The 22,540-nt window shown below is 43.1% G+C and overlaps 1 protein-coding gene across 3 annotated transcripts in view; it reads right to left on the reverse strand.

The window, feature by feature from the left end:
* Elmo1 (engulfment and cell motility 1) overlaps positions 1-22,540 on the reverse strand; it is a 513,908-nt gene that overhangs the window by 255,809 nt on the left and 235,559 nt on the right. For all 3 annotated transcript variants that reach the window (XM_050142466.1, XM_050142465.1, XM_050142467.1), the window contains exon 14: positions 2,512-2,616. In XM_050142466.1, coding sequence (XP_049998423.1) covers positions 2,512-2,616 — 105 coding nt within the window. The remainder of the gene's footprint in view (positions 1-2,511; positions 2,617-22,540) is intronic.

The following is a 22,540-nucleotide window of genomic DNA, read 5'->3' on the forward strand; positions in this document are numbered from 1 at the left end:
CATAATAAATGAAGAGCTGAATACATACTGGAGCTTTACCTTGTTAAAAACAAAAAAGGAGTGGATTTTATTTAAAATAAAAGCTTAACAAAGAATTCAGAGGTGGTAGATGACTTAAGGGAAACAACGTTTTCTGGACACAGCAAGGCAGATGTGCCGTGAACTTACAGAGATTGTGTCTGCATGCCTAAGAGCTGTGTGAGCTAAAACCAGATGAAATCCTTCCCTTAGCTGGGTATTATTGGCAATGGATAGCTGGTGGGAGAGGCAGAATCGGTTTTCTTTAATAGTGAAACCTCTGATATATTAGTCAAACTCCCAGGCAGACCTTACTCTCATGAGTACTCGGCCAGCAGAAACAGGACTGGATGAGGAGTGAAGATAGAATAAGAGGTTACGTGGGGCAGAGAAGTGGATCTAGGAGGAGTTAGCTTTGGCCTTCCATCTAGTAGTCAATGCGCCAGTTACAAAGGACCTCGTGGAAGGAACTCTTGTGAGAAAATTTAACAATATACGAGGTACACATATTTCAACCCATAAAGAAAAGGCAGAAGAAGAAGAAAGACCCCGCCTTGCTTTGCCCCTAAGCTTCTCTTCAAGTGCCTTTGTTAGATACAAAGTTCTTTCAGGTTGCCATGGTATTGATTTCACTTACCAGAGTGTAGAAAATGCATTGAGAAATCAAGCTTAAAACATTAAATTACTTTTCATAAGACATATGCTTCTCGTGCAATTAACAATACATTTGGCATCAGCGAGCTCTAATCTTAGAGGCATTTATCTGCAACCATCAATCAGTTGATGTGAAACTCAATTTCTACTTGGCTGCTACTTTTCCTACTCAATTCTCTGAGGCTAGATATTGTGTGGTCTCTCGAAGTACTAATTTTCCTGTGATGAAAACAGATTACATCCACAGAAAATGCCTGTGCCGTAGGTATGTGTATATGTAAGTGAAATTAAAGAAGGTTTTTTTGTTCTTTGGTTTTGTGGGTAGGGGTTCTTGTTTGTCTGTCTATTTACTTTGAGACAGGCTTGCACTGTGTAGCCTTGGATGGCTTGCAACTCGCTTTGTAGACCAGGCTGTCCTCAAGCTCACAGAGATCAGCTGCTTCTGCCTCCCAAGCACGAAATTAAAGGCATATGGTCACCAAGCCTGGGCCTCAGATCCAAGTTTTACAGAAAACAATTATGTTAGAAAAGACTGAACTTCTGGCTATGTATCAGACTGCAAACCTTTCAGAGAAATGACCATAAAGGTCTTCATGTATTCAAACTACAAATAACAATTCACAATAGGTCAAAGCTTCTCAAACTGCAAACATTTAAAATATGGGCCCTACAGAGAATACGGAGTTCAACATAACCTCATTCAAGGGAGTCACTGCTGAACGGTACAATGTCTCACTGCAGCTTACACAAATATACCCAATATCTTCCCATGGGCACAGCAACACTCACTGCCAAAGACCTGCTAAGGAACTGTCATGGCAGAGCGCCCCCACGTCTCCTTTGTTTATCAGAAGAAACTTTAGCCCAGACACAATGGAATCATCCACATTGAAATCACTAACTAGTAACAGTGCCCGGAACATCTCCAGAAGACTGAATCCACTGAAAGTCCAGCGGAGAATTCCCCAGCACATGGAGGACATGCTCCATTTTCACCTCAGTCCGATGCTTCTTACTTTTGAGCAATTCGTACTTCAAACACTTTCTAACTTCTGGACTTAGTCATCATTGTAGCCACATGCCCACTCCCTTCTCATTGACATCCCTCCTGGATGCCAGCCTTGCATCCATTCCACTCAGTTACATCTGAGCTCTCCTCCCTGAAGACATGAACACAGTGTCACCATGAATCCAGATGTGCAACCCAGTGGACAAGTCTTATGTCACTGTCCCCCCACTCTCTTCTCTACAGGGCACTGCCCAGGCAGCAGGTGGAACCTGCTATTACACAGAAGCACAGAGGTCCCCATTTCCTTCCCATCAACAACCTAACACAGTGCCCTGAGTATGCTCAGGCTTTTACAAAATGTGGAAAGATTCTTCTCCACAACTATCCCATTTTTCTCTTTATTTGTGTTTATTAGGTTTTTATCTCTTAACATTAGACCGAAAGGAAGCAATGCAGCACTGAGGATCCTGGGCCTCTTTCCAACTCCGGAATAAGCTTAAAAAGGGAATCTCTACCAAATGTGAGGTTTTGCAGGATTTAGGTATGTAGTTCATATCTGTTCCCTTAATTCCTTAATAGATTTTAATCACACTTCCATATTAAACTATAGAAAACATTTCCCAGTACCAACTATATTGTTTAAATAAATGGAAGAAATGTATCAGTTAAGTATCCTTATTTTAGCCCCTTGGTCAATTGCATTTCTTTAGTTTACTGCTGATAAAAGAAAATTCACTGGATGACTCGGCTAATAATCTCCTCTGTGCGTAGGTCTGAAAACAGAATTCCGTAGGACACAGGCAGTATCTGAGAAGAGCCAGCACACTTACCCGGATGTATGCATCCTGATGGTGCTTAGCGAAATACAGCATGTTGTCCAGAGCCAGCATGCCAGGAGGCGTCTGTGTGAAGTCCATGGCAGGATTGACATGATTCTAGAAAAAGAACAAAACGTTTTCGGTCAATTCTTCAGCAAACATCAGCAACCACAAGAAAACTGAGATCCTCCCCAGGACTGAAACATCACAAGGTGAACGCCAAATAATCAAAAATGGTGGCATTGCTTGTCTCTGTGCCAAAACACATTGTTGGGAATTCTCCCAGCGTCTCAGGTTCAGAAAAAAAAAAATCAGCTTCTATACATGAGGTTGGGAGACCCAGTTGGAGATCAAATATAAGATTAGACAAGTAACACATTAAGAAAAAGAAAATAACGAGTGAGTTATATTTATGGCTGTCATCCTGAAATGAAGCCATTGGCATCTGGGAGAGGGACTATGTGGAGATGCCACAGCTCTGTCATTTATGATAGAAGCTAACCACAAGAAGCCACAACCCACCCATGTCTCAACTTCTTCATACTCATATGAGGCCAGCTATAGTCAACACCTCTTGGTTGGTTTGAGAACTATCCCGAGTTAGATAGGTATCTGAGTATAGGCAATGGGAATGGTGGAGATATACACAGGGTTCTGATATCCGCTTGCCCTGAAGAGGGTATCTACATGTCAGTCACCACAAACATCACGGTGATGACTTAACGCAATTATGCCTATGAGAGGTTGAAGCCTAAATTATCTGCTCTCCCTATCAGTTAGTAAAGCCAGGTCAGAGTACACTGATCTAAATGATGATGGAATTCAAGAAAACTGTGGGTTTTTCTTTTTGATATTATCAAGTCGTCATCAGAGGCTTCATCCAGAAGCAGAAGGGAACAGATGCAGAGACCCACAGCCAGGCACTATGCAGAGAGAGATGTGGGAGAGTCTAAATTGAATGTCTCCATCAAACCTTTCCCCTCATAGGCCAAGGAATCCTGCAGAAGAGGAGGTGGAAAGCTTCTAAGAGGCAGAGGGGATGAAGGAAACCAGGAGAACAAGGCCCTCTGAATCAACTAAGCAAGGTGCACACAAACTCACAGAGACTGGAGCAGCAAGCACAGGGCCTACATGGGTCTGCACCAGATCCTCTGCATATATATCACAGCTCTCAGCTTAGTGTTTTTATTGGACTCCAGACTGGGAGAACGAGTGGGACTCTGATTCTTTGAACTGCTCTTGGGACTCTTTTCCTCCTATTGGGTTGCCGAGACCAACTTCAATATGATAGTTTTGCTTACTCTTATTATACTTTATTTTCTCATACTTGGTGTTATCTCTTAGAAGCCTGTTCTTTACTAATGAGAGACAGAAAGGGAGTGGGTCTAGAGGGCAGAGGAAGGTAGGGATGAACTTGGAGGGATCAAGGAAGGGGAAACTATAAGCAGAATACATTGTAGGAGAAAAGAATATTTTTTAACAAAAGAAAAAATTTAAAGAGAAAAGAAAAATTAAAGTTGAACTACAAATAATCAAATATGATGGGATTTTTTTTTGCTCCATGTCAATCTAGACCTCATTTAAAAAATCTATATAATTTGCATGAAACAATTATTTTCATTTGCTCTTAGTGCTCTCTAATAAATAGCTTAATTTTCTGTTTTCAGAGGAAAATTTGGTTAACGGTGATTCTTTCTAACCCGAGTATAAGAAAGCCTTTTTACTCACTGCTTCGAGGTTCAAACCACCCACAATTTTCCACAGCTGAATAATGTGTTCATTTAAATGAGAGTTCATGTCGCCTGTCTTTTCCAGGATGACCCGGAGTTTTATTTAAGGACTGATAAGGACTATCTAAAATCCTGGAAGAGCAGTTCTGTCTGCACCCCAGAGTTCCTGTTTCAAAGCAGCTAGTTCATCATGTGTATTCAGGGGACCTCATTAACACAATAGTTTGCACGCTATTATGGCATTCCATCCTGATTCATTTGATAAAACACTGGCAAGCCTTTAAAATACCGAGAATCCACCACTGATGGGAAAGCTGTGCCCAGCTCATGAAATTATGGTAACAAAAAAATCATTTGGCATTTCAAATAGAGTGCAGTTCAGTCTTGTTTTTTTTTTTTTTAATTAGAAGTCTTTGTCTGTAGTTGCGTGGGTTTGTGCACCTGTGAGTGCAGGTGTCTTCAGAGGACAGACGACGGCACTGGGATGCTTCGAGCTGGTGTTACAGCTGCTTACGAGCTGCCTTATATGGTGTTGGGAACTGAATTCTGGCTGCAGACAGAGAAATGCACACTCCTAACCACTGAGCCAGCTTTCCAGCCCCAGTACCATCTTAATTCGATGTTTACTGGAGTGAGAGGGTCTGACTCATATCAAAGTACAATAGAGACTTCAATGATTTTAGTTATTTGGCAAAAAAAAAAAAATTTAGAATGTGAAGACTAAGTAGGAGACAAAGAATCACATGCCTGCCCTGGGATCTCCGCCTTCGGCCAGGAGGAGACAACATGGGCTCATCTGGTGCCTTGTGGCACCAGACAATTGGACTCTATTATGGTGAGTAAATACAGGGAGAGGTATAGAAGAGAGAGAGGCAGAATGGTTCTTGCCCTGTGGAGAGAGACAGTCTGAATAGGTGTGGGTGGGTCAGTTCCGAGCGTATGAGAGCAGAACTGGCCTAGCCCCTTGCTCCGTGTTGCATAGGATGAGCTAACCAGGGTGCTGGGGAGTTCACCCTGGTATTGAAGATGAGGACGAGCTGGTGGGCTTACCAACCCAATAACCTCCCAAGCCCAAAACCAGGCTATGAGTTGGAACATCCCAACATCCACCCCATCCATGATCTGCTGGATCACGTTGAAGGGGCCAGTCCTACACATCAAAGTTGCAGGATCTCCATGACATATGACAACAACAGGATATTCAAAAGGAAACCCAATGAGGAACCAGTATCAATAGTGTGGCAGAAACCAGCGGCCTCAAACCAGATCAATGACTCATTGCAATGAACACTTGCAAGTAAGATGTATGGACTTACTGTGACACACTACAGCTTTCATGACCAAATTTTTATTTTCTTTTAAAACTTTTTTTTTAAACTTTAAGGAGAAGGTTGCAAGGGCAAAGGGTGGATGCAAAGGGACAGGGAGAAGAGTGAGAGCGAAATGCATGATGTGAAAGCCACAAAGAATCAATAAAAAGTTAAATAAGAATAGCAGAATGTGTCTCATGTAGACAAACGAATACTCTGATACACCTGGACTTCCAGAGCCAGGCTACAGACATCACAAGGACTTCTACTTACTGAGTAGCTTAAGGTGCTATTGCTACCTTGAACTTTGTATGCACTCAATCTCACCACATCCCATCAAGCAGAGAGGTCACTGCTCTCCTTGTATGACTCACAAGAAACTGTGGCTAGATGCTTCCAGAAGCCTGTGCAGGACCTCACAGCATAGCTTTGGCCAAGACTTGGTAACATCTTCTTTGGGCTCAATACTTCAACCATCTTCTGTTCCTACATTTTCCCGCTACGAGTTTAGAAGGTAAACTCACTTTAGTGCTGTTGGCATTTGAAATAAAAGGGGCTTCTTTCACAAAAGTATACACTATCCAGTGTTGACTACCATGTAGCATGGACCAGGTAACAAGGCAGAGTGAGACAAAGAGAACCAAACATGATGCTCATTTCAGACCTATTCCTAGTATTAGCCTATTCCTCTACGCCAACAATAAACACAAAGGAGATCAAGCTGTGCCTGGTTATGCAATCTTAGCTCCTCTGGTGGCTGAGGCAGGAGGATCCCAAGTTTAAGACTTGTCTGGGCTATAGAGGGAACTCAAAGCCATCCAACAATTTAGTGAGGGCCTATCTCAAATAGGAAATACTATGGAGAACTGAGGGTATACCTCAGAGATAGAATGCTTGCCTAGCATGTGTGGGACCCTGGGTTCAATCCCCAGTACTAAGGGAAAGGTACTTATGAGAAAAAATATTAATTTTTCTGAATTCTAAATCTAACAACCCACTAAAAGTATTGCTGACTAGGCCCCTTGAAGCTTTCTCCCATTGACCACATTCTTTCTCAGCCATATAATGTGCCTATTAAGTAGAGTACTGGAATTCAGAGGGTCCTTATAGTGAAAGAGAGGGAATGAGGGAGGGAGGGAGGAAGGGAGAGAAAAAGGAGGGAGGAAAAGAGGGAGGGAGGAAGGGAAGAAGGGAGCGAGGGAGAGAAACAGGGAGCCAGAGGGAGGGAGGGAGAAAGAACGGGAAGGAGGGAGGAGGGAGAGAGAGACAGAGAGAGAGAGAGAGAGAGAGAGAGAGAGAGAGAGAGAGAGAGAGAGAGAGAGAGAGAACAATTGTCCCCTGTGTCCGTAAGAGACTGATTTCAGATCCTCTCTGGGCAACAATATCTCAGAATGCTAATCCTTCATCCAAAATAGCATACAGCTGTATAAACCTAAGCAAATTTTTTGAATATGTCAATCCCCTCTGGACTACTTGTAGTATCTAATATAATGTCAATGATATGAATGATGTTATAATGTATTGTTAAGGAATAACAATAAGCAGGAAGCTCTATTTGTGTTCTGTACAGAAGAAACATCTTTCGGGTATTTTCAACCTATGGCTGGTTGAATCTGTGGGTGAAGAACCCATGGATTTGAAAGGCTGAATGCTATTGATGTTTAGAGATCCTTTAAGGTACCATGTAGTCAGTTGGTATATTATGAAATCACTTATCAGGCTGCAGACTTTGTGCAAAGTGTCCATCAAATGCTACTTCTTAATCCTCATTGAACCTTAAGCAGGTTCAAGAGGTTATTGTCTTCTTTTGATGAAAAAAGGAAACAGAGGCACTGACAGTTTAAATAGCTTGTCAGTTTCAGAGTCACTGTATGTCAGAGGCAGAGGGCAAACCCAGGGCGCAGGTTTGAAGCAGAATCTTGTGATGTCAAGATGTTGATCAATCAGACATTGCTGTAAATTTCACAAAGATATCCAGTGCAGGTAACTAACTGTCAGTTCTTCTGAGGCCACATAATCCCTCGTGCAGAATCCTATTTAGCAAGAGTTATGTCTCCATTATTTCCCGGCACTGTTACAGACCAGACTCTTTATGTACTATTGGTCTCCAACAAATAGGCTATTGCTACACAGAAGTCAATAAGAAAATTGCTTTTGATTATTCAATAATTTGTTTTAATTAAGAAAAATCACAGAGAGGAGAGAAAGAGAGAGGGAGGGAAGGAAGGAGGGAGGGAAGGAGAGTGAGGGAGGGAAGGACGGGTGGTGGTGATGCACACCTTTGGTACCAGCAATGAAAAGGCAGATGCAGATAGATCTCTATAAATCTCTGTAAATTCACAACCAGCCTGGTCTACAAAGTGAGTTCCATGATAGTCAGGGCAACACAGAGAAACCCTGCCTTTAGAAACCCAAAAGAAAATTTAAAGAAAAAAAAGTACACTTTAGATGGAGAATATCCTATTATAGATGGGTGGACTGTTCTTTCTGTCTGATTCCAAGTATCATATTCCCAGTCTCCTGAAGTAAAATTTTGGTTTCTGTTCTTTAATAGTGAGTGAAATCATTCTACATCCATGGACTTTTTTATAACAAGAAAAGCAACAGAACTACAGGACTAAATATCTGGAAATATATGCCCAAATATTTGAAAATTTTCCTCTCTCTCTCTCTCTCTCTCTCTCTCTCTCTCTCTCTCTCTCTCTCTCTCTCTCTCTCTCTCTCTCTCTCTCTGCGAGATCTCAGCAAGGCCAAGAGCTGGACCACTCCTTCCTCATTGATGAGATGCTCGGCGAGCAGATTTCTTTTTTCTTTTCCACCTGTTATTTTTTTTCCACCTGTCTTGAAAAGGAAGGTACAAGGCTTTGATGAATAGCCTGAAATTTCCGCCTGTTTTCCTGTGCAGCCTGTGCAACCCTGTACTTTCTTCTGAAATGTCATTTGTTAGCTCCCAAGGAAATGTTGCTCCGTGAATCACAACAGACAGCTCTCAGCTCCCAGGGGATGGGGAAAGGAAAAACTGCTTCCTTTTCCCAAGCGCCAGAGTCTACACTTTGGGTACAATGTACTAAGCAGCTGGAGATAGAGCAATTTACTTTACCATGACTACCTTCAGCATTTACACTTCGGTACCTAGGCCTGTGGCATCTGGGTATCTCCTTGCCCACATGCAAAATTTTCAGTTGAACTACTCCATCAATACATCCTAGGGGTTACAAGCTCCAGAAGATCTCTGGACCAATTCTGGACCCCAAACCCCTTAGTTACTGAAGAGAGCATTGGACTGTGCACCTACAGTTAAGACCAGGCCCTTCCATTGAACACCCTGGAGTGGAGGACAGCATTTGCTCAAACTTCTAGTAGGCCTCAGGATTCCCAAAGTGCTTACTAAAGCAAAGACTGCTGGGGTCATTGTCAGAGTTCAGTTTGTTAGTGCCATGAATCAAGAACTTGCATCTCTAACAAATTCTCAGGCGATAGACCTGCTGCTGGTCAGGGGGCCTCACTCTGAGACCTGCTGGAGGGCACAGCAGCTCATCTCTGGTTACACAGGCATGGGATGGAGAACTGGGTCTCCCAGTATCCCGGATCCCATACAACAAACACTCCATCACATTTAACTCGCTGGTTCAACAGTAACACACACGCTGTTCACCTGCTGTGTGTTTAGACTATTCATTTAAAATGCATTCATTCAGAAAGGGGGATTACAATTTAAAAGCCTCGTATTTATCTCCTTTTCTAGCAGAAATAGTGTGCCTTAACACCTTGATGGGAAGTGATAATCACTCAATAGTTCCTGCTCTTCAGTGCTTCCTGTTTGGGGAAGCAGAGCTGGTTGTAAGCTGGATGATTTTTAAATGATCCGTGTTTTTCAATTACCAATGCCATGCTAGTCCTTCATTAGTGTGGATAATAAAGAGATGATTACAATAATGCCTACCAGATGGCATATCATGGGGAAAACCTTGGAGGATTTAGGAGTGACTATTTGTTCTATATGGGTGTCTGCATTTGTTCAACAAATATAGTATTACAAGCAACCTTTAAAACAAATCACATTGAGTGAATATTCACTTACCATAGGAAATGCCCCATTCACAGAACACTATGTAGTCAGGCAGTGGAAGGGTGTGTACTCCAATGCGAAGGAGGGCCATGTAGGAGCTGGAGCAATATGCCTCTCCCCTCACCTCCCCACTCAGGGGTACTATGTGCATGCTATTGCATCAGGCTCCGTAGGGCTGGAATACAGCCTCAGCTATAGCTGGGAATGCACAAGGGAGCTGTTAAAAATCCCAATGTGCTGCCTATATCCCAAATTAGTGAGAAACTAGCTGGGAGCCGAGCAATTAGATTCTTAAAACTCACACATGATTATGATGCCCCAAAGACACCAAGAACCACTTTTCTAAACCAGTAATTCTCAAACTAGAAGGAACTTCAGAAGCTCCCAGAGGCTGGGTAAAGCCAGACATTTCTGGTTCAGTGGGATCAGGGCAGAGCTCAATAGCTATTTAAACATCAAGCTATATGGAAACCTATGTTCCTCCAACCTGAGGAAAACAATGTAAATGGTAGAGATTGCTGGTGGCATGGGAGGAAGGCAGGAGCTGTTGGTGCTCAAGGGTTAAGTGCACATGTAGGATTCGGGGCGAGGAAAGGGCACAGGATAGGTCATCCGAAGCTAAATGTATACAAAGAAACTTTGTGGAAATTAGTTTATATGTTCTGTATGTTCATTTTAAAATATATATTTTAAAGTAGTTTGAACAAAAGTACCCTTCAGGGGTGGGGCATGTGGTCAGGGAGGCTCCAGAGGCAACCAAAACAATACAGGCAATTGCTACTGCTGTTTGTTAGCCATAATAACTATGTGGGAGGACGTTTTTGCTGAAGACTCCCTTTGGATGCAAGACATAGAGAAAACAATCTTGAGCTAGCCAGGAGAATCTCTCCCTGCCAGAAGGTGTTAGGAGAAAAGACATCGTCTTACTCAGCAATGGCCTTGAATACTACGGTACTGACCTCCCTGGCAAGTCGTGCCCACTGGTGCAATAGAGGTAGGACAGTTGTGGGGATAACAACTGCTTTCCGATTGGATACGAAGTCTGTTCCATAAGGAAGATGTCTGGCACTGTAAATTGGTCAGAAACCCATGACAAGGGAGATCATAGGCCCTAGGGGATAGCCTACTAATTTTCTTTCCTAATGTTCATGTTGTCAAACTGTCTTCTAGATATTTATGTTTATGCTTATACATTTGTTCCGTCCTCAACGTTGGTCAGAGAAGTTAGTTTACATAGAAAGTAATGGTTAGCTCAGAGACTCACAGTGGTCCAAGTACTGAGTGTTCAGCTGGGGGTGGGTCATCTCTCTCTACCCTGGCTCAATCAAGGCTCAAAGAACATCACATAAGAGTGGGAGGAAGGGAAGTCGGAGCTGGGATGGAGAGGGGAGCTGTGAAATCCTGGCTTTAACATGGCATGGCTGTTGAAATGCACCACAGCGCTTGGGAATACCTACACAATCATGCCAGCCAAAACCCAGCATCAATGGGAAGACTCTTCCCTGAGCAAAGGAGCAACTGATGGCTGCTGAGGAAGGGAGACTCACTCTCCTTTGGGGATATGGCAGCTGGCAGGTTATCCATACCCACTGGACATTACTAATTGGACTTGGATTATTAATAACAGAAAAGGGAGGACATGAAGTTGGGATGCAGACGAGGCAGGAGAACCACAAGGGCTTGGAAATAGTTATGGGTAAATTATGCAATCAATATGTGTTCTATAAAACTATAAAACTTTCTAAGAATAAATAAGAATGTTATTAAAAATAAATTCAAAAGGTCAGAAAAAAATTAAAAGAACTTTCTCTTTATCAAGACAACTCAGGTTTCTTTAAAAAAAAATGGGGAAATGAGTAACAAACAAAAAGAACAAAAGTTCTCAACCTCACAACTCAAAAGCATTATGTTAAATCTCACTGTATGTTTTCCAAATAAATTTATATGCATTTTTAAAAGCTTCCATTTGTGCAGGTGTACTGAAATGAAATTCAGCAACATGTACTTTGAAAAGTACTGAAATGTAAATTGCAAAACAACTGAATTCTTTTATAACCAGCACTGTTCCAAAGCCACCATGACAAAAGGAAGGGAGGTAGGGATTGCTGTTCTCGATGATGCAGCTGGAACCCTCCGTGTCCTGTACCAGGTACTGGGAGATATATCACCTTTTCTGCAATGGCTGCTCTTGGCGGAACACACAATCCGAGTTAACGCAGCTCACAATGTCTCATCTGTTGTTTGCCTTTGTTTGTATAATGAGGCTCTTGGAAGTATTTGCCCTCACAGTTTCCCACACAGATCAGTGTCTTCAACAAGTATCACTGAAGAATTTCCCATTCTAGTCATATATTCTCTCTCTCTCTCTCTCTCTCTCTCTCTCTCTCTCTCTCTCTCTCTCTCTCCCTCCATTAAATGCAATAAGAACCTATAGTTTTTTTCTGGTGGCAGCTCATGACAATGGCAACATTGGGAAGGTGGAAAGCAAGGGGATGTTACCACAAGTTTGCATCAGGGCTGAACTGCAGAAGGACTCCCAGGCCAGAGTGGGCTAAACAAACAAAACCACATGAGGATAATAAAGAGGAGGTGGCCTGTCTAATCATGGAGGGGACTATAGCAAACATGACGAACAGCAGAAAGATAACTGACCTGTTCGGGCACTGGGAGTAATAGGTAGCATGCCAGGCTCTGAATTCAGGATTTCAGATAATCCTCCAAGTCCCCATTGAGACTTGAGCATTAGAAAAGGGGGATGCTACCCTGATCTTCCAGCTCAGGGTCAGGACTTGAGACTTCCACAAAGTCACAGTTAATAACTGTCACCACCTTGACAATTTTATAGTTTTGGCTTTCCCCCTCTAACTTAGGTTCCAAAGAGCTTCAGAAAGTAGGAAGCAAGAAAGGACTTAACCAGAGAAATAAAACATGATCTTTGGAAATTTAAGCGTACTTCTCCAGAACAAGGGAAATCTTGCTTAAGAATAATTGATGAGAACCCAATTCCTCATCATTAAAACTTGATTCTTTGAATAATTCACAAACGGTTCTCAGGAAAGAAACACCCAGGATGCTGCTGAAGATCCAGGCCCTAGACTTTCACCTCACAGAAGCCTATCAATCTTTCCCTTGGCTGAAGTTTCATCCATGCACCTAAACCCCCTAGTACCTTTGCAGAGCTCTCCAAGCCTGTTCACCCCCAGCTACCTCCCGGCCCTCAGACCCAGCTCTCTGTCTCCTTGATAATTTCAAACTAAACTGCTGGACAATGAATCTAGTGCAGCTAAACTGTGGACTGTCTCCAATTACCACTGCCACTAAGGGAATTTACTCTCTGGGAATGTCCCACAGCCTAAGAAAGTCTATATCTACCCATATCCATAAGAGTTAAGTCTAAAAAGGTAGGCATTAAGTTCAAGAAGGCACTGACATGCACACACATACAGTTACACATAATTTACATCTTTGTGAGCACACATGAAAGACCCTTCATCATGGGACTTGGAAGGAGGCTCATAGTTTAAGAACACATAAGGCTCTTGCAAACAACTTGAGTTCAGATCCCAGCACCCACGTCAGGCAGTTCACAGCCATGTGTAACTCTAGGGATCCCATGCCCTCTGTTAGACAACCTAGACTCCAGCACTCACTTGTGCAAACCCACCCCATGCGTACATACATGATAAAATGAAATAAAATCTTTAAAACAGAATCTTTCATTTAAAACAAATCCATATTTGGGGCCGTTGACAGAGCTCAGTGGGTAAAGGTGCTTGCCACCAAGACAGATGACCCGAGTTCCATCCCTGGGACCCACATGGTAGACTGAGAACTAATCCTCTTGGTTGTGCTCTGATTTCCTTATGTGTGTACACACATGTGCATATACTACACACAAATAAATAATATTAAAATACACACTTAAAGGAAACCATGTGAAAAGCACTGCTTCAAATTAGCTGTACAGCACCAGGAATGCCTTTGCCCTATCATGCACACAATTCATGGAAATCTGGGTTGACTTACTTCATTATCCTGAAGATACAGAGTAGAGACTCACTGAATAAAAGGATAAACAGAAGCATAGTTTATTTGGTATGATGATTCAATAGGCAATACACAGAATTACCATAAAACTCAATTAAAATGCCTTGGGAATAAATTTTCTTTAAAATGAAGCTTGCTAAAGTTTTCTTAAGCCTTTATGAATACGGGAATTGTGCTGTCAGGGTTTACAGAGATATCCACATTTTTTCTACTCAGTCAAACACATATGGGGCTCTGGACAACCCGAGGGTCACCCTGCATCCAGTAGCATCCCTCTCTCTCATCTGCCCTTACCTCCCTGCTCATTACCGTTCCACTCCCCTTTCCAACCATTGACGGAACTCTAGCCAGTCGGAGCATGGCAAATATGGCTCTGGCAGGCCTTCCCCTTCCCCCATTCCGTCTTCCTTGCTAAAAACCTTTAGATTGCATTCCTAAAGCTAGCCACCAAGATCTATTCCCTTATTTGGCCAGTTGCTCCTCCTGAGGCTGATCACCAAGATCCAGCTATCAAAGTATTGCAGTTCAGCAACCAAATTAAATTTAAATGCCTTCTCCTAATATGGGGTCTCCCTTTCTACCTTTATAAACTGCCATTTGCCTATGGGCCATGTCTGTCTTCTTTCTATCCAGAAAGTCCTTTGTCCCTCCAGCACAAATGTCCCTGCTCCCTTCCCCTTAACCCTCATCCTCTACCTCCTGTCTTTGTATCTTATTGTCTACCCTCTGTCACACTGGGAACAAATAAATCTCCTTTGTGCTAAGAATTGGTCTTAGGGTGCTTTGTGCAGAACACTGGTGCCTTTAACCACCCCTTACCACCCCAAAACAAGGGGTAGAGTAGGAGCCGCCATTATCCCTGCCCAGGAAGTCCTCCACCTCATTTCCAGGAAGGGCACAGGCTAAGCTATCCAGCACAGGACACAACCATTGTGCAGCCATCCCTGCAGGACACTTATCCACCACCAGCCCCTTTTCTTGGAGTCCAGCACCTCCCTCCATCTGTCTGGGCAGCTTCTGGTACAGCAAAGACACTGGCATGAGAAACAAAACATGCCACGAGGGACCCAGGAACCCATCGTGCTCTAGCCGCTATCTCTGCCAAGACATCCTTCCAGGCTTTGTTTACAATAGTAGAAAGGCTCAGATGGTGCCAACAGCAGGAACTGAAACATCCACAACACGTTAATGGATGGCAAGCCCTGATCCAAGCTGGCGGTAGGGCAGGGCAGGACCGTGTGTGGTTCAAGAGCCTAACTGGGTCCCATTATTTGGTTTTGTACAGATGTGCATCTAGGCTTTTTTTTTTTTCATTTTATAACTTTAAATAGATTTTTTTTTAAATCAAGCAGCAAATAATCTGTGGCCTGCAAAGTACATGGAATTCAATTCCCATGTCTATAATGAAGGCTTTTTTTCTTTTCTTTCTTTTTTTTTTTTTTTTGGAACTCAATCATGCTCATTTGTCTAGGGCTCATTTGTAATAAAGACCTTCAGATGGCGAACAAAGCCTGAACATTTGTCACCTGGCCTTCGCGGAAAGCATTTGCCGGCCCTTGTTATAAATATTGGGTCCTCCCAGCAACGGCATAGTTTAAAAACACACAGTTCCCACTGACCGAAAATTAAAATCCTAGTGTTTCACACCTCGGACAACACCATGGCTCTTTGTAAGTGTTCTGAGTGTTCACTCAGGTGCTGCAATGGTATAACAGGCTCCGGGGCATTTAACTGGACAGACTGTCCTAGCAATACTATACCAAAAGGAGCTCTCTCAGGAGCCTTCCCTCTCAAGAGGGTCCCCTTCTCCTTTCTCTTGCCAGCCACTGGCCACAGTGCCTCAGGTGCTTCTGAGCCCAATTTCTATACTTTCCGAAAAGGAGCTTCAGGTGGGGCCTTACATATATTCAGATGGAAACGACTGCCTGTAACTTGGAAGAATTGTGTTTGGTAAGCATTCGGCTCCTCTTCCCTTCCAAAGAACCACATTACCATGGCAGAGGCTGACTTTTCAATTTGAAGAGCATAGCTCCGTTCCCATAACAAGCTCATTTTAAATATTAACAAACCCTTGAGTAGAGAGAACTTAACCATCTTGCCCACATGCACATTAACCAGTATCCTGGGATTTGACTTCAGCAGCACACAGTGTGTGCCTGAGATTTACACCTTATAGAAAAACTTAGCTACGCAGTGGAGTATCTACTTCTGAATGTTTCAGCTTTTCTATTATTTTCATAGAGTAGTTATTACATAGGACCAAGGTAGACAGTGTAAATTTATGTCAACTATATTTCTGTACAATTTCTATAGTAGGACATGTTATTTCCTATGTATATATCATCCATAATCTTCTTTATATTCTTATTAGATAAATCAAGATAGATATTTTATAACGGCATTTTTAAAGCACTAAAAACTAAAATGGAATTGACCAGGATATTTATAACGATTTGTAATGGCGGGAAAATGGATAATACTTCTTGGGGTTCATTTTTTCCTAATTAAGGTACATTGATTTTTACTTAATATTTGACTAGGGGTGTTGCACAGTGTTCTAACATGAAAACAAATTCATTTCATAGCGAAACGTGAAAAATAGCCTGAAACTTCATCCTGCGCCAGACTTTTTCAAGAATTTCTCTGTGGGGGGTTGGAGAGATGGCTCAGTGGTTAAGAGCATTGCCTGCTCTTCCAAAGGTTCTGAGTTCAATTCCCGGCAACCACATGGTGGCTCACAACCATCTGTAATGAGGTCTGGTGCCCTCTTCTGGTCTGCAGACATGCACACAGATAGAATATTGTATACATAATAAATAAATAAATATTTAAAAAAAAAGAATTTCTCTGTGGGTCAGTATCCAACTATGCCAGAGAGGCATGCTTTGATAAGAAAAGGGCATAGACGAAGCACCACTTCAGTCAGCATAGATGAGGAGGATGCTTTAATCTGAAGGGAGGGAGGGAGGGAGGGAGGGAGGGAGGGAGGGAGGGCAGGCGAGCCCTATAGGATCACCACCTTCAGTGTAAGAACAACCCCAGATCATCAGGCCTCCTGAGACTTGGGCTGCACCGGGATGTTTGCTCCATTTGCCTAACCTGCCAGAATCAGGGTTCCAGCCTGGGTCAGCTTTTCAATACCAACCATGCCATCTTAGTCCAATCGCCTGGCAGTGTTGGACACTGACAGCAGAATGCTGGTGTGGTTTTCCAACTCCTATGCTCTCCAGCTTATGCCGGTGGGTGAGGCAACTGAACCGTCGATACCCCCCATCTTAGTTCAAGCTAAGAACAGCTAAATTCACAGGAACCACCTGCATAGCATTGAAGACTGAAAGGCAACGGCTGTCTGAGAGTGAAGCAACCCTAGAGGGAGTCAGTCAGGGATGTGAGTAAAAGACCAGATTGCCATAGTTTTAGTTTGAGCATCAGAATAAATTTTAAGTTAACTTTTTAATTGCACTTGAGATACCACATTCTAATGCTAGTATTGTAGAAGCAAGGCCTCAAGGTTCTGTCTTGTGGGCGAGGCTATTGCACTCATGAACTCTCTGCGGTTCTGGTCACCTGCACAAGGCTTGCACAAGAGTGGGCCCACCAACATTCAGTCATGGCTGAAGAGGGGGTCCATGGGATCCGTGGTAGCTAATCTTGATTGTCAGCTTGACATATCTGGGTAGACAGATTCGCAATTCAAGGATGACCTCCAACAGGTCAGCCTGTGGGCACATATGTGGGGCATTTTCTTGATTACTAATTGGTATAGACGGGCTTAGCCCACAATGGGCAGAACCATACCTAGGCAGCTGGGCATGAACTGTGTAAGAAAGGAAACTATCAGCTTGAGAGCTAGTCCCCAGTTTCTGCTCCAGTTCCTGCCTCGAGTTCCTGCCTTGGATTCTCCCCAAGGTGATCTGTAACCCCGAAAGGTGAAGTAAATCCTTCCCTCCCCAGCTTTCTTGTGCTTAGCGTTTTATCACAGCAGCAGAACTAATCCAGGACAAGGTCCAATTCCTTCCTGAGAACTATGGGAAGCTGACAGCGGCTAAAGGAGGGCGAATAGCCACTGGAGAGTAAGACATGGTCCAATGGATAGCATCACCCTTGTTCTCGTGCTGGCATCCCTGTTAAAACTTGGGAATTACAAAATAAAAAGACTTGATAGTGGGAGAGGGACTTGTTGGGAAGGGAGGGTAGGTAAAGAGGGTGAGAAAAGCTGGGGGCAGGGAGATGAGTGTCGCCAGAATGGATTATATACATGTAAGAAATAGTCAAAGCTATATTAAAAACAGCAACAACAAAGAAGCCCCAGCAAATGAAGAGAATCGAGGCCAGCAGTCTTGTTTCAATTCATAAAAATCTGCCCAGCCACACAGAGAGCCGTGCACCTTCCTTAGTCTGGAGTAAGGCCCTAGGACAACTATCAATAACAAAAGCAATAAATTCTCAAAAAGAATAAGAAGTGTCAGAAATGTTAAGTAAATTCCATGGAGATGCCCAGTGGCCTCTAACCTTAGCAAATGGTTTAAATGGAATTAAGATTTATTATTTACTCTAAAGCTTTTGTTGTTCTGGTGACCCTCATGTGACATGGTCCCAGGCAGAACAGAATGTAGCTGCAGGATCTGGGCGTGAAATGAGGCAGAACAAACTAGAAGGGATCAGCGAAGGTCTGAAAATCCACAAATGCCCATCTGAGCACACAAGGACTTGGTTCTCAGCTGGACAGAAGGGAGCTTCATGGGAAGCCAAGGCTCGGGGTGGGAGGAAGAGGGCTTTGCTAGAACTGAGTGAGAGTTTTGGGGCAGCTGGGTAAGGCACCTTGAACAAGGTTCTCTCTTTGTAGCATGTTTTACCACGATTTTCCAAACACCGTCAGTAACAGCAAGTTCAAATACGGAATGCAACAAGTGACAAAGCTCTCCATGTCCCTTTGGGTACAGCAGAGATCATGTGGACCTTAGCATGTGTGTGCATTTCATGTGTTCCTCTGCAGGCAAGAGCAAGAGTGCATTTAGAAATGGCAGACAGGGCTGGAGAGATGGCTCAGAGGTTAAGAGCATTGCCTGCTCTTCCAAAGGTCCTGAGTTTAATTCCCAGCAACCACATGGTGGCTCACAACCATCTGTAATAGGGTCTGGTGCCCTCTTCTGGCCTGCAGGCATAGAAATGGCAGACAGAGTTTGCTGTCTTACGGCAAAGAGAGCGTATGAAGAGGAAAATGTCCATACCTGATGGATGAAGCAGGAGAGGCTGCGTGTGAAAGAAACTGAAATGACCAGAATTCATGATGGGAACTTACATATAAATGCATTAGAAAGGATCTGCATATGTTCACATAGGACTGTGAGTATGCTTGTGATATGTTGAAAAGCAGAGAAGCAAGCTGTTGTGTGACATATATGAACTGGTTGTACAGGGGGAAGGACAGAACAAAGCAAACAAGGGCTTTCTGTGTGTACTGGAGCTGCACAGGCCAGAGGGACACCCCATGGGCTGTGTCCAGATGGGCAGTGCAGCCCAGAGCAAGGCATGGTGGGAGGAGAAAGGAGAGCTACCTTCTTAACTACAGCTGGATCTTTTTTTCTTTTACTAAAACAACTTCTCACAAGTAGGCATTTCGATAATTAAATCTCACAGAAAATTTAAATTATTCTTAAGTCTCTAAATTGATAATGTTACTATAACACGCAGTTAGCGAGAGAAATTCTCTTAATGTTGCCACAATCCTTCTTCAAAGTGTGCAAACGTGCAGGAGGATAATACAGATCAATGGTGGATAAACAAGTAAAGAAGAAAACCAGAGGACTGAATGGATCCGCAGCCACCCTGTTCCTCTTCCTCAGTTACCATAAACTAGTCAGATTAGAAGGAAGCTGGAGGAGTGAGCATGCACATCACCACTGGCATTCTGTTTTGTCCAATGCTCAAAATATTAAGACATTAAAATTTAATTCAGAAAATATACTTTATTATTTATGTATCTGACGCTTAAAGCATAATTAAACATTATGACCATAGTGAGGTTAGGTAGTTTGAATTACTTCAGAATTTTGCACTTTAAATATCACTGAATAATGCAGCCAAAATAAGATCCAAAGGCGGTTGGTGCTAGAAGCCCGGATGTGTATTTACTTTCAATAACACTTCAGTGCTGAACGGCGAGCTTCCCCAGCTGCTATGTGCCGGCAAATAAAGGAGGACTGAATTGTAGCTTCAACAACGAGGAAGGGATACTCTAAAGACGATGCTGGAAATGAGTTTTCATATTATATTTTGTGACATCCAGTAGATGCCTCTGTTTCTCTCAGATAAGGAATATTAATAGGAATAATTCAATCCTGCACAAATGAATCCTTTCTGAATAGACTCGGTGTGTATGTGTGCGGCTCTTGTAGGGCCGCCCTCAACATATTTTACATCCTTCTGTCTACAAAAGAGCACATTTCCCTCCTCCAGTCCACATTTTCTAGTCAAGGGCTATGTTTTCTCTTTGGCATCTGGTGGAAGAAGCTTCTGTGGATGCGTCAAACTGTGTAGCACAGAACCCAGAGTCCATGGGTGCCCTTGCTCAGTCACAAGTATTCTTTCTCTTGGCAAGAGATGACAGGCTCTTTCTGGTAATTCTGGCGGCATGGGTTAAAGGGCTGCTGAGATATGTCAATCAAGGGAGAGCCCAAAACACACAGCTGGCTCCCCAAAAGATGCTCAGGAGACTCTCTTTTCTGGCACATGTGCTAAAGCTTCCATGACCTCTGCCATTCAGAAGACTCCATGTCCTTAAGACAGTGGCCCTGAAGGCCTGGAGGTCTTTCTCAGGGAGAGCTGCTGGCTGACTGAGCTGACCTGTCTAGAAATTTCACCTCCACTCACTTCCTTCCCTGGTCTGCTGTGGAGTCTTTCTACCCTCTCACTGCCCTGGCATGCAGATAAACCAGAAGAGGCACAGAGCACTGGGTGGGCCCTAATGAAATAGTAACAGTGGACCAGTAAGTTACTTTCACCCTCAGTCCTCCACTGCTCTCAGCAATTGCTCCCCAGGGGGCAAATCTTCTCTGCTCCCTCTAAGCTTGGAATCCTTTAGGATCTCAAACAACTGTTTAGACTTCCCATGTCAATGGAAAGTTGGCCTTTTCACTATATTCAAAGTTCCACTGCCAGGGACTTTTCTGAGTCCATGCTGATCCCCAGACCTTGCAAACATCCTCCTAACGGGCCTTCCTGCCTGACTCCATGACATCATTTCCCCATTCCTAGGCTGCTGCCAAGAGGATCAGATAATACTGATTAAAAATCAAAACTCCCCGGATGTAGTCTACCTTCTCTGACTCCCTGCATTCAGGCGTGGAAATTTCCAGTGTCCCATGGGGAAAGGTAACTTGTTCTATTTATAAGGATTTCTGGCAAAGAAGACTCAGTAACATTTCTCAATTTTGACACACGGATAGATTCAGCCACATTTTACCTAACTTCCAGGTGCCGGGTTATGTAAGTACTGCAGTAATGTTCCCAGAGTTGTCCCTCCAACCAGAATTAGAGACCTAAGTCACTTCAGTCATGGGGTACTTTAAGTACAGGCCGAGTATCCTTAAGCTGACAACCAAAACCTGAAATTAGAAATTTTTGGAGCACCAACATGTTATTCAGGGACTTTTTAATTTTAAAAAGATTTAAATATCTTTTAAATATTTAAATAAAGGTATCAGATTTAAGACTAAAGACGGTCAGTAAATAACATCTATGCAAATACCCTAAAATCCCCAAACTTCTAGATTCTGAACTACTTCTAGTCCCAAGTACAGCAATGATGGATGCCCAACCTATGCCATCCTGGGAAAGGCTTGGTAACTGGATAAAACTGGTACACTATAAAATATATATATATATACAAGAAATTTCTTCTTACTTGTTTCTACACATTTCACTGTAGGGGATTTTACCAAATTGCTACAGAAAACCCTCAAATAACCAAAGAAATATCTATCTTGGCGAAACACAGTTTCATCTTCTACAACAGTCCAGGTGTGGCAGCATTTCTAAGTAACAGAAGGGAGGGGCACAGAGGAGAGAGGTATGACGGGAAGGCTGGAAACGAGAAGAGCGAGAATCACAGTGTGCAAAGTGCAGAGGTTTGAACTCAGTTCCGTGTCTTAGAACATTTTTCTTCGAGCTTACTCTAAGGACCCAACTAATGAGTTTCAGGGGGTTCTGAAAACAGAATGGCTTCAAGCTCCTTGGAAAACAAAAGGCAGCTGTTGAGAAGCACTTCCCACAAGGAGTAAAAGGCCCTGCCGTGGAAGATAAGGGAACACAAACGCTTTCCCCAAGGCTGCCTGCACAAGCACATCCCTAACTTCTGAAGTGGGTGTCCCGGTCCTGGGTGTCTCTCTGCACACCTTCCAGGCCTACCTCCTGAAATTTTCATCCACACAAGAAGAATTACTAAGAAGTCATATTAGAACCACTAGATACAATCTAAGCCATGCATAATCTCAGACACCTGCTTCTGAACATGCTAAACCCACTGCAGGAGGCACCAGCCACAGTGGGCAGTCTTTAAATATGAATCCTAGGAAATGGAAACTCTATGTGACTTCAAGAGTTTAACGACAGATGAAGCAAAAGTTTCTAGACGTTAAACATGGGACTCCTAAAAACAATAAACATGTATAAAGATTTGTATAGCTTAATATTGAGGAACCTGGCAGGGTGCTAAAAAAAAGGAGTCTTGCAGTTCAAAGATCAGTTTGGGGTAGAAAAGGATACATTGTGTTTCCAGAAGGAACTTGACGGCAAGGTTGCTAGGTTACCTGGAAAGCTACAATGTTCTACAGAGCACTAGAACCTTCGCTGTTAGCCTTCCTGTCCTACCAGTCACAGGTCCT

Source organism: Alexandromys fortis, unplaced genomic scaffold (assembly GCF_014885135.2).
Source record: "Alexandromys fortis isolate MF-2015 unplaced genomic scaffold, M_Fortis_MF-2015_v1.1 scaffold_5, whole genome shotgun sequence".
In the NCBI taxonomy this organism is placed as follows: Eukaryota; Metazoa; Chordata; class Mammalia; order Rodentia; family Cricetidae; genus Alexandromys; species Alexandromys fortis.